Here is a 17,629-nt window from a genome sequence, read left to right as displayed (position 1 = left end):
GCAGATCAAGAAATTACATATTTACTTGAACAAGGGCAGTGTAATGAATCTAAATTATGATGCACAATCATTATGACCAAGCAGATGACATCATAGTGGCAAAGAAGTAGAGGTCACTACTATAGTAATCAGACATATGTAGCAGCAAATGCACTGTGCAAAGCTGGGATGGGTCACAATCAAAATTAAATTATACATTTATCCATATCAGTGGCTCAGGATGAGTAGCAATGTGCTAATTATTTAGCCCTAACCATCTTTATTCGTATGTCTGGCCACCATAAAGCAATCTGAATGGTCTTACACTATTTCCAGAAAATGCACAGGCTTTGGTGAAGGTATTTGGTTCCAAAGTTACGATGCTGGCAGTCACCAAGAATGCCTCTTTCCTTTAAATTCCAATCCTGCTTAAATGCATAGATGGCGTAACAGAGGCCCCCAGATTGAGAAGTTCTAGTGAAAAATGACAGAGGTAACTATTTAGGTGTGCTATGCTAGTTTGCAGCAGTTTTTATAACCTGCTACATATAATATAGTATATACATATAGTATGGGTGTATACAGAACAATTTATCAAGTTTGTAACTTGTTGAGTGTACGATTACATGGGGAGCTGGTCATCTGTTGCATCCACCTCCATGGTGAGAGTTTTACTGTGCCTTCGCTTCCCTGGTATCCAGGGAACGTTTTCATTGAGATGAGAAGGGTTCAGGCATGATTAAACAAGTCCGTTCACTTTGGGATCGATCCTGTAGCAAACTCCACCAGGATGAACAGGTTAGGATTCAGCAGATTTCCAGCTGAGTCAGGAGGTTCCTAGCTGAGCTGGGCAATACCTGTTCACTGTATTTTTCCATGTATAAGACACCCCCACATATAAGACGCCCGCTATTTTTTGAGCTCAAAATTAAGAAATAAACATTTTAAACACCAAGCAAAACAACTTTGATATTTTATTAAATATTCAAAACACTGGTATATTTAGTACCGTATATTTAAACATCAAACAGCGAGGCAAGCTGTGTAATGGCAGCTGCTCCTGCCAGCTCAGTGTAACTTCACTGTAGCTGCAAGCTCCAGCTCTCCCGCCTGGGTGGTGCGCTTTCGTCTCAGTATTTACGGTATGTACCGTATTTACTCCATGAGCGCCGGCAGATGTGGACGCTGATCAAGGAGCTGCGACTGCCAGAGCTTCCTGAGTGAGTGTGCTGGGGGGGTGGGGGGGTCTTGGGTAGCCAGGGGGCGGCTGTGGGAACCAGGTGGAAGGGACAATGCCCAGAGTGGGGGCTGCTGGGAGGGAGGAGTACCAGACCAGGGTTTGACATGTAGTGAGGGGAGGCTGGGGGGAGAGAATATGGATGGCGGCATGTATTTATTTATATATTTAATTGCAACATTCTGCGTATAAGACGACCCCCAATTTTAGACTTTAAAAATTTGGGAGGAAATATTGTCTTATACATGGAAAAATACAGTAACTCCTTCATCCTCTGCTTAGCCAGAGATATGCTGGCTTATCTCCCCATCCCACCTCAGACATGACCCAGCTGGCTAATCTGACCCTGGTGGATCTTTAGCTAGTGTAGACCCTATCTGAAGCCTATTCAGCTCCGTCATGTGACGTGGCAACTCACTGTAAATTAAGTCACAAAAAAGGCGGTGTAACTCAAAACACTATTTTAAAGGCTTGTTTTCCCCTCTTCCACACTTAGAAGATGGATGTGGTGTAACTTTACACCAGTTTGCTTTACACCAGCTTCTCGTGTATAGGATTACTCTGTACAGGGTTGTCTTGTTTGCCCCTGTAAGTTACTGCCTGATACAGTTGCCTATAGCTATTCTGTGTGCATTATATATTTACTAAGCTTTTTGTGGTGAGAATATAATTGACAGGCAGTATGGCAGGATTATATTTTACAGAGATAAAACACTACTGAAGCAGAAAGTGTTGAAACAAACGTTTTGTCAAGGCATTTTCTTTCCCGGGCTGACACAAAAATGCTTCAAATGTCACCATCATTTAGATTAGAAGCCCTGTTTTCATTTTATTGTTAATGCAGCACTCCTAATAATAGCCCGGTATTAACCAGGGCATTGTTATTTGCTTGCTAAAATGAGTAACTGCAACAAAATGCTATAAACTTAGCAGGTCATGTCACAACAAGAGTTGCAAAACCATTAATCTAAATGGCATAACTAAAACTCAGCAATTTCTCTCTCATTTACTCTTGTGCTGCCATCAGAGATGTATTTTACCAACAAAGCTCTAATGCCTGCTAAGGATCTTAGAAGTCAGAATGCAGACAAACATTTCCCCCCTCTTTCTCTAACTTTAACTCTTAGACTACATACAGTATGTATCTATAATCCTTTCACCAGAGTGGTGTACATTTCCCAAATGAATTAAAGATGTTTGATCGTAGGTGCAGTATTCAACACAACCTGCAGAAAATGATCAAATGCAGTTTATCAGCCATGTATTATGGTCTGACACATTCCTTGTTTTGCAGTCCTAGGATTTCACTAACCTTCTCCTTGAGCATTCACCCTAATTTGCTTGCACAAAGTTTATGCAGATCTTAGATTATGCTGGGTCTTTACTGAGCCTTCATTCTGATTTGAACAGGGAGGATATACAAGGAGAATTCCTTCTGATTTCCTTTACACCAAATCTTGCACAAATGTTGGTTCAATCATATGCAAAAGCACAACACACAAACAGAAAGCAGCTCAGTGATCTGCTTACTGCCTACTTATTAAAACAAGTGGTTTCTGCTAGAGGACACACCTGAGTCTTTTATAGTCAATAATCTCACTGCATGGACTTTGCAATGGCACTTGATTGTAGTTGTCGCCATGGCTATCTCCTTTGCTAACTCATGGTTGACTTTAGTGTTTAGGTATATCTCCTGCAGCTTTTCCTTAATTTTCTCTAATCTCCTTCCACACAACACACGGTGTTAATAGGAGCAATGGTTGTGTGCTTCCATATTGTAATGTCCACACCGTTAGCTATTGTTCCAATTAAAAGTAGGAACAGCAACCAATAAGACACATGTACTGAATTGTGGGCCAGGGTGTGCCATTAAAAAAAAAGATGCTTAGCCATGGTAGCAAATTTCCCCAATGTCACTGATCATCCCCGCAAGATAGAAGAGCCAATAGCACAACTGCATTCCAGAGGTTTTAAACGCATTGTAAGCAGTGATTTGGTTTCCAGAGAAACTTAAATGAAATGAACATTTCCTGTATGCTTTCCTTCTGCAACCACATGCACCTACCCACTAAAAAGCCTGTTTTCAAATGATCTGATTTAGTATTTTAATGGGGCACTGTTGATGGAGGGATGAGTTGCCCCAAATAGGGTGAAATTCCACCCAATTTGGAGCAACTCTTCTTCCAGTAGCCTTTTGTATCTTGTCCCACACTGTTCAGGAGGTCCCCTGACCCTTTGTAGAGGCACAGGTGATTGCAGTGGGAGAGACAGAAAGCTTTCTGTGAACTTCCTTAAGTTAGTATTTTGATATTGCACTTTGGGATAGAGTTGAATGACGGAGTGTCTCAACAATGGACGTACTACACTGAGGAAAGATTCTGACTTCTGCAAAACAAGCATCAATGTGTATTTTATGGGGGAGGGGAGAGAAACATACAGTCCCCAAAAAGAGAGACTGTAGTTTTGAACTAAAATGTTGTACTTTGTTCATAATTTCCAGTGATTTACATATCTTAATCTAATAGCTCATCTAATTTTAACTCCCTTTTGCAACTAAATTGCAAAAAAAGATTTGTAATCTTCAAATTACATTTAAAAAATATACAATACTGATATATTTTCCTTTCAGTGGTGTTCTACTTTTAGCTTTCTCCCTCTTCTTTTCACCAGTTTGGGATTGCAAAGGTCACACAATGCACAACCTAAAATGTTGAGCTTCCCTACACATCTGAAGTGTGAATAATTAGCACTTGGTGAAAGAAATTGAGAAACAGTTCAGTTTTTATAGTGCTCCTTTATCCCATGCAACCAGCCCATTCTGGCAAGAATAACATGATTCTGCGGTAGTTCTGAGCTTATATTAATCTCACTATAACCTTGATGTATACAGACAAAATTAAAAACCGGAGTATACTAAAAATACACAGAGAACAGCAGGGGAGAGAGTGGAAAGAGCAACAACCCCACACTTAGCAAGGTTTAAACCAATCCCCCTCATATCATAATTTACAAATTAAAATCTTAAAACCACTCGGCTGCAGTCTCATACAGCTCACTAATACAGACACATTCTCTCTATACAAACACACTCTAGAGCTCCTCCACAAGAGGGGTTATTTTGGGTCAACCAGAATCCTTCTTCCATCAGTCCTTCCCTCCTGACCCCTGGAGGGATTTTCTTTTCTCAGAGCACTCAAGGATTCCTCAGAATTTATCAAGATGCTTATCACTTGTGTTAGTTAGTTAGTTAGTTAGTTAGTTAGTTAGTTAAATAAATAAATAAAGAAATATTTATACTCCCCTCCTCATTCTCAAAGAACTCTCAAGAGCAACTAGCAATTAAAAGCAATAATCCATATTAAAAATATATATCAAGAAAGCTTGTTTCTTTGAAACCTGGACCTTCTTGGCAGCCACCCACACAGACACATTTCTCTTTTGCCTCATTCTTTTACACAGGGCCCCTCCTCTCTCCTCGTCAGTCTTGTTACCTCAGTCACACCAAAACACTGCCTTCCCCTCAACTTTTCACCAGTCATTTCTCTTGGTTGCCTGGAGACTACTGGCTGGTTGCCATCACTTGTCCCCTTATTTATACTGCACATTCTCTAACTCCACTGAACCTTAAATCCAAACACTCAGATTTAGCCGACGTGTCAAACATATTACCCCGTTTAAACAGCCACGGTGTTATCTTCCTGCGGAGCAGGCTGTCAGTTACAAATCAGAGATCCAAATGGATTTTCATTTGTGCTTTTATTATATGCTCATTTCCATAGTTACATTAAAATAACGTAATAGAAACTTTCATCCACAAATAAGAGAGCTGAAGAGACACAACCTCACCTTCCTAGTTCTTCAAAATAGAAGGGAGCCTTATCTCATGTTTGACTTCCAAATAACTCCAGTCTTTGACCTCTGTTGTTTCTGTAAGCAATTAAATCTTGTACTGCCAATAAATAAGGCAGTTTTAGTGGAGTGAGCTAGCCACATACTATTAGAAACTAGCTCAAGGTCTCCTGCTAATTTCAAATATATTTCTTTCTGAAATATTCCACTTCTGAAGAAACTTTCAGTTCTTTGGTTTGTTAGACCGGCAGCACTTAAATGAGCAACTTTTATTACTAGCTAAAACAATAAATTTCAGATTTTTCAACCTAAGCTCCAGTTGGCACCAAGTTAAGTGTGAATATAGAGTTTTAACACAGATGAGCTTCATTAACTTAAACTTAAGCGTTGGAGCTTTTTAGTGCCATAAAATGTATTGCCATAGCAAAGGCAAACTAGAACAATCTGTGATGCTATATATAATATGTTGAGTCATAAGCATTATTTACTGGGGTTTGCTGTTCAGGATAGAAAGGAATCCCACTGGCATTGCAAAAGACAGCACTTAATGGCCAAAAATTCATTCCTTGTTCAATGGCATATATACTTAAGTGTTTGTAACAGCTGCAGAAATTACGGTTACTGAAGTACAAAATGGCTTGCTTAGTGTTATTGCACTTCACTCCGCTCTTCATCACCACAGCATAGACAAGAACCCACTTCTCCATCTTCTTACCTAATGAGTATTTTCCAGACAGAGAAGGGAGTAGGGGGCCATTAGTTTGTTTCAGTTTATTAGTCTGTGAAAAATACATAAACTTTTTCAAAAGAAAAAATATATTACATCAAATCAATAGCTACTTGGTTCAGATTAATGACTATTTGCAGTTATGTGCCCAATTTTTTCATAAACTGTAAAAATGAAACTTGGCACAACAGGAAATCATAGGGGAAATCTAAAACAGCTTGGGCCCATCACGTCAAATTTGGCAATGCCCTGCCAAATAAAGAGACAGTATCTTCAGTGGCATCCAAATTGGAGTAGTTTGGATCAGTCATGCCCAAATTAGGGCACAGTCATACCAAAGTCACATTTCAGTATACCATCTTGACTGAAAATGTTGGCCACCTTTGTGCCAAGTTTGGCAATGGTTATCCTGAGAGGCATCCAAACTTACACAGAACAGATAAAGATGGATAAGTCACTTTCCAAAATATATAGTAGCTTAATTAGTCAGAAAAATGTCCATAGAATGATTTAAAGGGGGAGTACTGGAATGGCTTTTTGTCAGCCCAAAGGCCACAATAAAGGAGTGTCATGGACTGTTTGGAAACAGAAGAATGGTGGGAGGAACCAGCTGGGAATCAACCAAGGGAAGAAGGCTTAGAGCCTGGGGAGTGGTGGTGGGACAACAAGGAGTGGTCAACAAGGAGAAGACTGGGAAGAGGTGTTGGAAGCTGAAGGTATAACAGGGCTTAGTGAGCTGGGAGAGTCTGTGACAGAGAGAGGTCCAGAATCAGAGGCAGAAGCTAAAGCAGGTGAATGGGAGGGAGGCCAAGAGGCAGAGATGAGTCAGGCTGGTGAAGAGTCAACGGTGTCTCCCCCTCCTCCTGCGACAAGCTCCACTCCCCACTGGTTTCCCAGAACCAGAAGAAGCATGAAACAGGAGGAGCAAAGACAGGCATGCAGACAGTCTCCAATTGCTTGGGGGGAAATTCTGGAGAGGAGACATAAGACGGCTGTGGGGAGGTGGGGTCCTTTAGTCTTGACAACTGATCCATGGGGAAGACCTATTGGGGATTAGTACCTGTCATAGCTGTCAACATTTCCCTTTTTTAAAGGGAAATTCCCTTATTCTGGATAGGATTCCTCGCAAGAAAAGGGAAAAGTTGACAGCTATGGTACCTGTGCTCATTAGGCCTGACACTCTGCCAGGTCTGTGCAGATTCTGTTCTTGCTCATAAGGAGTTAACTCTAATGTGCAGGGTGTGATTTACTGCTGGCTCACTCCTATCAGACAGCCACTCCTCCAAGTGCTGCGTGCCTAAAGTAGGCATACTGGCACATCACGTATACACAGACCGCACACACTGATACACAAAGACAGACACAAATACACTCAGCAGATCACACTCAGGCAGTCAGACAAAACCGGCTGTGTGTGTATGTGTCTTGTTTCTGGCATTTCTGTTCCCCTCAGTGGTACTAGGGAATAAGGCATTCCTCTGACCTCAGTGCTGTAATGGGGAGTAAAAACAAAGGGATTTAAAGTTCTTCTTACCTTGCAAGGTAGTTTCTTCTCCTTCTGAGCTAAGACATCGTAGGTCAAATCAGACTACATAGGCTTCAGTTGGCTCTAGCTCCCTGAAAAGACAACATCTCAGGTAGCTGCCTTAGCAGGGTCCTCTGGAGCTGTCCAAGGTCTTTTATACTCCCTGTTTGACCGGGACTCTTGACTTAATGCTTTCTGCTTCCTCCATGAGCCCACAGAAGAGTTGGGTTTAAGTACAAGTGAATGGGCAACACGTAATTATCTACATCACCTGATACAACAGATATTAACTGGGGAGAAAACACTTGCACAACCAAACTTTACATCATTAAAAAAACACAACCCAGTCAAATCTGATACAGTGGTACCTCGGGTTAAGTACTTAATTCGTTCCGGAGTTCCGTTCTTAATCTGAAACTGTTCTTAACCTGAAGCACCACTTTAGCTAATGGGGCCTCCTGCTGCAACTGCGCTGCTGGAGCCCGATTTCTGTTCTTATCCTGAAGCAAAGTTCTTAACCTGAAGCACTATTTCTGGGTTAGCAGAGTGTGTAACCTGAAGCGTATGTAACCTGAAGTGTATGTAACCTGAGGTACCACTGTACTGAGAACTGAGAAGTCACACTGCTAAGAGTGGCAGCTGTTCTGAATTTCTTTTTTGGAGTGACTTTGGACGTTTGCAAGACCGTCAAAAACAAACTGTAGCATTTTGACCTAAGCTCACCACATCTCACCCCTTTTTTAACATCCTAAGTGTCAGAAACTTAAAAACTATTGCAGGTTTTCATTTCACATTCACAGTAAGAAGTCACATTACCGGTTTACTTCCGTCGACTCTACAGCTTGTGAACGAGCAGAACCCCAGGGTCACTAGAAAAGCGGTGACTTTTGCCACCTCTAGAACACCTGAGAACCACAGAGTGGGACCAAGACATGAGCAGTTACTGTTGGAATTCTGCCTGGGTCAGAGGAATGTGCCACAAGCGTAGGCACCGGCAGATATTCCTGTCGACCTCCCCGCGTCTCCCAACCTCTGCTGATAAGCAGGCGAGGTCCGGCGATTCTTCTCAGATGTATGAGAGGAACACACCGTTCTTCCTCTCTCCCCTTTGGTGTCCCCAGGGAGGGGAAAGAAGCAGACAGAAAACTATTTACATCATTTATTTCTGCCTCTTACATCAGTACAGAGAATCATGTCTGCACTCAACAACAGCAAGGAGAAAACTCCTCCCAAGTACATCCAGTACGGGTCATATGACACACACACACTGAGCTAACATCCGGTGCTCAGTACAGAATGGACTGCCCCTTTGTTCCCATGGCAACAGTCACAAACATCCTGTCTGGCTTTCCAGCCACAAGCAGCTGGCTGAGCTGCTAAAGCCTTTGCTTGCTGCAGCATTGGTGCTTTATGGTAACATACTCCCCCTAAAGTATCAATGTGTGCTGCGAGCAAAGCGTCATCCAGAGAAGAAAACAAACAGTTGTTATATTTATAACATTCCCCTGTTGTTTCAGTTCCACCCTTGGAACTACCCGCCACTGGTTTAACCAATGTACCTCTCTGGTTGTGTGACTTCTCATTACCTCGGTTAACAACTCTCTGTTGTGCCTTTGTCTCTGACTCAGACACAGCTTCAATCTGTCCTTGGTCGTTTACAATAGCAACATATGCAAGGTTAGCAAACTCCTTTGAATACTTCTTGGGTGGTACACCCTTCGTTGCTCTCTCAGACCTGCGTATGAGGTTCTGATCCTCTGTGCTCACTGGTTCAACCTTTGGACTCTGTTGAGAACCAGTAGCAATCAGTGGTTCTTCCTTCACCTGTGAAGGTCTATCCATTGTGTGAGATTTCCTCTCAATGACTGTGACAACTGAGCTGTCTGAGCTATCGCTGTCATCATCAGTACTACTGAACTCAATAAGATCAAACTCATCATCATCATCTGAATCGTGTCCTGTGGGAAAAGTTTGTTCTACAACCCGCTCCCGCTCTGGAGCACTCTCTAGGAACTTTGTGAGAATCACCTGACCAGATTCAGACAAAATTACTCTGTAGAGACCCTTTTCATAACCCACAAAAATGCCTCTGGCATTCTTTACACCACCTGGAGCTTCTGTTCTCACATGAGACCCGAAAACCTTAAAATAGGCAACAGAAGGTTTTCTATTGAACAGCTTCTCAAAAGGAGAACATCCCAACTCTGTTGAGACTTTTCTCAACCACACATGAAGATAGGACGCTAGCGATTCGGCCCAATATTCATGTGGTAAATGTGAACTCAGCAATTGCGCATTCATCCCCTTTTGCAATTCTTTGTTCACTTTTACACAGACACATTTCTTCCATGCTTCGGTCGAAACAGCCACTTTGTGGTCTATCCCTTCTCCATCCAGGAACTTCTGAAACTTCTGTAACAGAAAAATTGGCTTCTCATCTGTGAAAAGACAATCAATGTTAGCATCATGCATATTTTTAACCTTGTCACAAAACTCCTGAAACTTTTCTAAAGTTTCTTGCGGTTTCTCCATCATATAAACCCAAGAATAATTAGTGAAACAATCCACACACAAAAGGTAATACTTTGCACCGCCTCTAGATGGTTCTAGAGGACCAATCACATCAGCATACACCCGCTGAAATGCTCTGTCGACCTTCCTGGTCTTAGTCACCTTCCTGGTGCTCACACTGGTCTTGGTCACCCCTGCAAGAGAGATTTCGTTAGAAACAGAAGAATTACATTTCATGTAATCACTTTGATCAAAAGTCAACAAATACAGTCCATCTTTCTCTTTGGCAGTAAGAAACAGTTCTCCATCTTTGTAGATCTTGCAGCTTTTAGCATCATAGGACAGTTTCAGTCCTTTCTTTGCAATCTGCGACACGCTCAGCAGATTAAATCTCAGTTCTGGAACCAGGTAAACATCGCTTATAGTCAAGTTCAGACTCTCAAGATACACAGTCCCAATTCCAGTCGCTTCCAACTCCTGACCGTTGGCCTGTTTCACAGTGAAGCTTTGCTTCTTCAACGTCGAAAACAGTCCTCTGTGCGGGCACATATGAACCGTTGCGCCCGTGTCAATTATGAACGAGTTCCCAACATCTGGCGTGGCTCCTTTCGCCATCATAGCCTTTGCAGGTTTCACCTGGCACTTGGTACGGCTTTTGCCTGACGCCTGAGGCTTCGTAGAGCTGCTCTTTGCTCCTCTTGACTGGCGCGGCTTCTTACAGTTTCGCTGTAGATGCCCAGTCTGTCCACAATTGTAGCATCGGACAGCACTCAATGCTACTCCATGCTCTCCAGTAGCATCAGCAGTGGGGGAATTAGAACTCTGTTCTTCCCTCCCCCTGTCTTTTTCTTCCAGTGCAGCAAGTCTGTCGTGTTCATTCAGGACCACAGCACAAACTCTCTCCGCGGTCAGCTGCGCGGCCGGTAGGGAACCAAGCTGACTGGCAACAACCTTGTAGGTGCGACTAAGGCTGTTTATCATCATGAAGCAAAACACTTCCTCCTGAAGACGGAAATTGCGTTCCACCATCTGTTGACGCAGAAACTTCATTTCTGTCAGGTGCGCTTGAACATCTCCATCAGGCGCAAGTCTCAGATTGGTCAATTTCTCAAAATACAGCAACGCTGAAGAACCAGCATCTCTCTGATGCGTTGTACGCAGCGTGTCCCATACCTCTTTCGCATTTTCTAAATGCTGAACATGCACCAACTGATCATCTGAGACACACAGAATTATAGCAGTCCTGGCCCTTACATTCCGTGACTCCCAACCTCTGGTTGGTGCTGCAGGGATGGGGTTTTCAATTACATCAAAAAGCCTCTGATTCTGCAGCAGGGCCTTCATCTTTACAGACCAAGATGAATAATTGTCATTGGTCAAGGAAGGAGGGCAAGGCAAACCTCCTTTCTTGGCATCCATCTTGAAGCCAAGCCTCCAGCTCACAATGTCAAACAAACTGTAAAATCCAACAGTCGTTTTTTCCTTTCTCACGCAGCAAACTGCAAATTGTTTGTGCTTTTTGCACCTGGCAGCTAAACTCAGGCTGCTATTGAAAAGTCCCTTCCAAGAGCTCGTAAACCTTGTAGCCAAAACATTCTCTTGTTTTGTTTCGCTTTCCCAGGCTTACAGTCCAGCCCCTTTGCCAGTAACTTTCCAACTTTCCGTTGCCTAGCAACAATGCATTTCAATAGGACTTCTTATCTACCACAAAAATTTGTGGAATGCAGGCTTCTTCTCCCGGAGCTTTTGTTTTCTTTGAAACGCAGCTCCGTGAACCAGGGAATTAATCTTCCTGCGTTCACACTTTTAGCCCGAAATGCAGCATACCTTGAACTTTGTTGCTCTGGAAAACACCTCTTCTTTCCATCAGCTGTCTGTGGAGCCTCTGGCTTCTTTCAGACGCTTTCCTTCCTCCTTGGAGCAGAGGAGGACAATCCATCAGCCTCTCATGCAGATGTTCGATGAATCGCAACCATCCGAAGGCTGCCACTGTTGGAATTCTGCCTGGGTCAGAGGAATGTGCCACAAGCGTAGGCACCGGCAGATATTCCTGTCGACCTCCCCGCGTCTCCCAACCTCTGCTGATAAGCAGGCGAGGTCCGGCGATTCTTCTCAGATGTATGAGAGGAACACACCGTTCTACCTCTCTCCCCTTTGGTGTCCCCAGGGAGGGGAAAGAAGCAGACAGAAAACTATTTACATCATTTATTTCTGCCTCTTACATCAGTACAGAGAATCATGTCTGCACTCAACAACAGCAAGGAGAAAACTCCTCCCAAGTACATCCAGTACGGGTCATATGACACACACACACTGAGCTAACATCCGGTGCTCAGTACAGAATGGACTGCCCCTTTGTTCCCATGGCAACAGTCACAAACATCCTGTCTGGCTTTCCAGCCACAAGCAGCTGGCTGAGCTGCTAAAGCCTTTGCTTGCTGCAGCATTGGTGCTTTATGGTAACAGTTACAAGTTCAGCATTCAATCATGATTACTGGTTGTGGAAAGCTCCCCTCAGGTAGGCATACCTAGCGCCAGGGACCTTTCTCTTTGGCCCCAGTTCAGTTGGCAACTTTAAGATGGTAATGTTCCTTGTTTATCTTGGTAGTAATATAGATGGGATTCCTGATCATCCTCAGACTAGGGAGCATACAAGGGACAGAAATAGCATAATAAAACAGAGGAATAAAATTATACATAGTGGGGACAATAATTTAGCAAGAATACTATCATTCTATCATACTATCATTCTCACAGCTGAAAGGAGGAGGTTTCTGCAATAGTAGGTCTGAGTACATGTATAAAGGTGGAGTTGCACACAGGTTTGCTTTTATTGGTCTCTACAATCAATATTTTGGATCTGTATACTGTGAATATTGAGGAATACTCAAAACCACTTCAACATGAAGCAGTTGCTTTTTAAGACACACCGCCATCCTCAGGAAGGGTAAAAGTGGTGAACATTTCCCTTGCACATTTAAGGATAACTATAACAACAAACTGTGATCTTAGAACCGTGGAACAACACCAGTGCTCAGAAGTGAGGACTTTGCCTACTATTAGAATGAAATTAATTATGGAATTGATGGAAGGGATGGCAATGAGATAAAAACGTCCTAGGAAAATAACTGCAAGGAGTGGCTCTTTCTCTCTTGAGTGAATGGCACCAAAGAGAAAGTAGACTAAATGACAGTTATTACGGTGCCAGTACATCATTTGAATGGCTACAGCCAAAAAAGAATGAAACACAAGCCTTTTAAGTGAAATGAGAAGCCAGAAAACTCTTAATCAATGAACTCATTATTTCCTGCTGGCCTTGGTCCAGTTCTAGCTATACACAGTTGCATAATACTACCTGGAAAGGAAATAGCTAGGCTGCAAACCTCTAGTGGAAGAATTGCAGAACAAGCTATAACACTGGGGCTAGATAAGGTACAGATGGAACAATTAAACACGTACAGAAATTGTGACCACAATGCAACTATGTGATAGTGATCCTTATAGTCAAGTAAATCTACCCTTCTCAGCAGATGCATTAGTAGTATCTTTTGTACTCTTAAATGAACTGAAAAAGGAAACAGGAGCCTAAAGCAGAATTAACAGTATCAGTAAACAAGTATTCTTGTATCAGTAAACAACTTTGCTATCAGTAGCAAAATGGTGATGGAGATAGCTTATTTATTATTTACTGCTTTTAGGAAGAAAAAAAGACTAAATTTTACAAGCATGGTGTTCTTATAGGAGAAAATTTCAGCTTGAGCATCCTAGAAAGCAATATTGTTAAAACTCAGCAAAGGTATTAAAATGGGATCATGTTACTCTGTCTTCTGTAATAAAAGCAGCTGCCTCAAGCCAGTGGGAAATATCCAGGCAAAGGACTAATGTATACTCGGATCACAATGTTATCAAGCCCCCAGTAAACTGCCGATTGTATCTGTTTACAACGATGTACAATTAGAGTTTGATCAGGGCCAATCTGAACAAATGTTGGGGCTTGTATCTTCTACCACAGCCCAAGGCCTGCTGTTGAATCTCTGCCTTAGTCGTCCATATACAGAATGAGAATAAGAGTGAACTACAGAGTTGTGAAGGTAAGTAAAAAGTGTATATATGTGGATGCAAACGTTTGAAGTAGTACCACCATATTACTTTCAAATACAGTGGTACCTCGGATTAAGTACTTAATTCGTTCCGGAGGTCCGTTCTTAACCTGAAGCACCACTTTAGCTAATGGGGCCTCCTGCTGCCGCCGCGCTGCCGGAGCCCGATTTCTGTTCTTATCCTGAAGCACTATTTCTGGGTTAGCGGAGTCTGTAACCTGAAGCGTATGTAACCTGAAGCATATGTAACCCGGGGTACCACTGTACATTAAATTGTGGCTGTATGCCTGCTAATACTCCGAACCACAGAGATCACAAAGAGACTGAAAAGATCAAACATGCAATGAATCCTATCTTCTACTACAGCTGCACACACTGCACTAGTAAATGTACTATTTGCAATCACAGACCAGGAGCAGCACCAATGCAGACCCAGCCTCTCAGCAGCAGCATTTCTGCCACATACTGGGACAGTGATGAGGTTCACCAGCAAAGTCAATCTGGCATTCCCACAGGTACACCTACACTGCACTGCCCTTGCTACCATCCTGCTCTGGCATACAGCCACAATGCTGCTGCTGGGAGGCCAGGTTCCCTGTCAGCAGCTGCTGCTACAAACAATGTTCACAGTGCAGTACTAAGTTGTTGAGCATCAGCCAATAATGGGTTGTATCTATCTAGGTCATACTCAGAGCTGATCCACTGAAATCAATGAACTTAATAGTTAGCTGTGACTAACCGGAGTCCAATGATGTCTACTTCTGATTATGTCTTAGTTGAACACAACCTCAGAGGTTCAAGAGATTTCTCGTGTGCAGAACACAGCAGTATGAAAAAATTAAGTCGCAGAAATTAAACCTAAAAGTGGAAGAGGGGAATGGAGAATCCACAAGCACGTTCATGTACAGCCTGCTGCTTCTAGCAGACATCCCCCACCCTTAAGTATCATCTTAGGCTTAAGTCTAAGTTGCCTACACTTAGCATGAGAATTGTGGTGCATTACTTCCCAAGAAGCGAACAATGGAAAAAATGCACTCTTAGAACCATTCATTTAATGCACATACAAGGAGCCATATATTTTTGTGAATCAATATGCATAAGTACGCATAGCCATCACACCTGGTAATAGATAATGGTGCATTCCTATGCACACTAATTCAAGAGTAACTCCTTCTGAACTCAGTGGGATTTACTTCTGAGGAAATATGCATGAGATTGGGTTATTAGTGCAACAGGTAAAATGAACAAGCAGCAATGTCTATTAAAAAGACATCTCTTGTAAAAATAAAAAATAAAATAAAAAGTGCAGCTAACAATTGTAGATTAGTCCACAAAATTAGAAACAAATACCACCTATGGAACAATTCACTGCGGGACATTTTGCAAATGTTTGAACGACGCAGAAAAACAAGTTTCAACAGAGCCATTCAAAAACAACAGAGTTGAAGGTATATAAAAGCTGAGTGGAGTGTTTGCAATGTTAAGTATAAGCAACAAACTGTGACCTTGCTTACTAGAAACTATATATATTCCTCAGCACTTTGAAAAAAGCAAAACATTGCTTTCTCTCTGCATCTATTAGAAGTTTGCTCAATTTATTAACACCAGATGCAATACCACAATGCTAAAAAATAAACATGCACTAGATATACAACAAATTTATAATTTCAGAAAATCTGTTCCTTACAGTTAGCGAATACATAAGACCTTGGGTAAAATCCAGTGCTGCCATTTTACTCATGAAATCACTTTTGATCCACAGGAGGCATCTGCCGATGTAAGAAGGGGCGGGGATTCCCTTTCCTGCTGCACCCTCCTGTATGCCCCCTCCCCCAAGAAAAATGTTTCAGAGGGTTGAGACGCTGCACAGAACAGCATGGAAGGTGGTGGTGGGCTGCAACAGGGAGGGGGATTATCCCTCCTCCTATTGCATCAATGGATGCTTCCACTGGATCTAGGTGAGCAGCACAGCGCTACTGAATTTCACCCCTTTTCTTCACCTTTAAGTGCATTACCATGGGAAACAGGTAAAAAAGAATGAAGAATATTGATCTCAATGCTGTTCAGCACCAATAAAAATTCAATAGACCTTTAACATTCCTGTATATTAAAAACAGTATCACTAAAGTTTATCAGTCCTTGTTCTGTTTCAAGATGCAACTGATTTCTGTTTACAGCAGTTTGTTATCAATAAAACTTAATATTTAAAAATCTATATTCACAAAAGTATTGCAGAAATTTATAACCTTTGCTTTTTAAAAATGTACATACAAGGAAGTCCCGTGTAAAAGGTTCACCGAAGAACTGAACCGACAGAAGAACAATTTTATTAAACTTTGCAAAACTCCATTTGAAGGCAGCTCACATTTCAACATTCAAAAATCCTTAATTGCTGCTTGCTTATGAAAACTAAAGTTCCAGTAGTAAAGGTGAAAATGTAAACCATCATGCTATTGAGATCAGTAGAAAATGTAGTTTCTACAGGCATAGCATGTTCAGTAATGATTCTGTAGAAAACAGTTAGAATGTAGTGATATAACAAACAGGCGACTCAAGAGTGGTCTTGAACAGACCTACAGTTATTGTAGCTATTTTAGCAGCCAACAATTGCTTTTTCCAGTTCAGCTTTCTCCAATCCCAAACAGGACAACCAAATTTAATACCTTCTTAGACTTGTTAAAATTTGGACTTTGTTTGGCATCCAAAGACTCCTAAAAACATTGACCTTTTGCAGTCTAAGAACCTGTAAATCCACCAACTTTACATACTGTGCTTAAATCTCAGTTCTGAAATAATTAGGTACCCAAAATAAGAAAAATAGAAAAAAGTAGAAATGAACATTAAAAAAAAATATTGCACAGCCACATTACCTAGAAAGTAAAGTTGATGTTAAAAAAGCTCCTCACATGGACGATATAAATTACCTTCCATATAAAAAAGTATAAATATCTCTTAAAATGCAGCAGCAGCTACAGTTTAATATCACACATTATTTGATTCATCTGTTAATGAGGTAATAGCCAAGTCTGTGACAATGTGTTTATTCCTACTGGAAATATTTTAGGGCAGCAACAAGAAAAAACTTTTCTAAAAATATGTCCGAGTCCAGAACAGCAATGTGTGCAGCTCTTCCAATGAGGGAATCGGCTGTGTTTGGCAATGCACAATGCACATTATAACGAACCAAATTGCATTCCTTGTTTTGAAGAACAGGCAGAAGCAGATTCTGGATCATTTCAGCATATATTGGTCCTGTATATTTAAAAATAAAAAGTTGCATTATTGATTTATTCTGCTGAAACCTTCATATTCTTGCTTCCTATCAAACAACCCTCAGAATGTCTAACAGCAGTAATTAAAAAACTTCAGCGTAAAACAATCCATGAACACAAAACCTCAGCCACCCAGAGCAAACCCTCCTCCCAGCATATCAACAGGTGTTATTTTAGTTAAACCACCTTGTCTGCCTTGTAAAAGCCAGTATATGCATGCAACAAATGAACAAAAAAAAAATCCAGTGAGTTTAGCCCAAAGGCCTGATTAAAAAGCCAAGTTTTGGCTATCTTACACAATTGTGAGCAACAGATGGGCCAACTGGCCCTTTAGGGAGGGCATTCCACAGAGCAGCCTTTACTCGAATCCAGTCTCCTGCAGATGTTTTTGGACTTCCCATCATCCCTGGACACTGGTCAAGCTGGCTG

At 41.8% G+C, this 17,629-nt stretch overlaps 1 protein-coding gene and 2 long non-coding RNA genes across 7 annotated transcripts in view; 2 read left to right on the top strand and 1 right to left on the bottom strand.

The window, feature by feature from the left end:
• Positions 1-110: 110 nt before the first annotated feature.
• Positions 111-15,199, top strand: LOC308472873. The gene is made up of 2 exons (XR_013983796.1): positions 111-472; positions 13,841-15,199. It is a non-coding gene; the product is annotated as an uncharacterized lncRNA (long non-coding RNA).
• Positions 1,409-8,255, top strand: LOC308472841. The gene is made up of 3 exons (XR_013983764.1): positions 1,409-6,984; positions 7,031-7,681; positions 7,926-8,255. It is a non-coding gene; the product is annotated as an uncharacterized lncRNA (long non-coding RNA).
• FAM135A (family with sequence similarity 135 member A) overlaps positions 14,961-17,629 on the bottom strand; it is a 55,573-nt gene continuing 52,904 nt past the window's right edge. For all 5 annotated transcript variants that reach the window (XM_080997954.1, XM_080997953.1, XM_080997955.1 and 2 more), the window contains one exon: positions 14,961-17,180. In XM_080997954.1, coding sequence (XP_080854080.1) covers positions 16,975-17,180 — 206 coding nt within the window. In that variant the 3' untranslated portion in view covers positions 14,961-16,974. The remainder of the gene's footprint in view (positions 17,181-17,629) is intronic.

This window comes from Podarcis pityusensis (assembly GCF_964106645.2).
Source record: "Podarcis pityusensis genome assembly, chromosome: 3".
Classification (NCBI taxonomy): Eukaryota; Metazoa; Chordata; class Lepidosauria; order Squamata; family Lacertidae; genus Podarcis; species Podarcis pityusensis.
The sequence above is the reverse complement of the archived record's forward strand: the minus strand, read 5'-3'. Positions and strand labels throughout refer to the sequence as shown.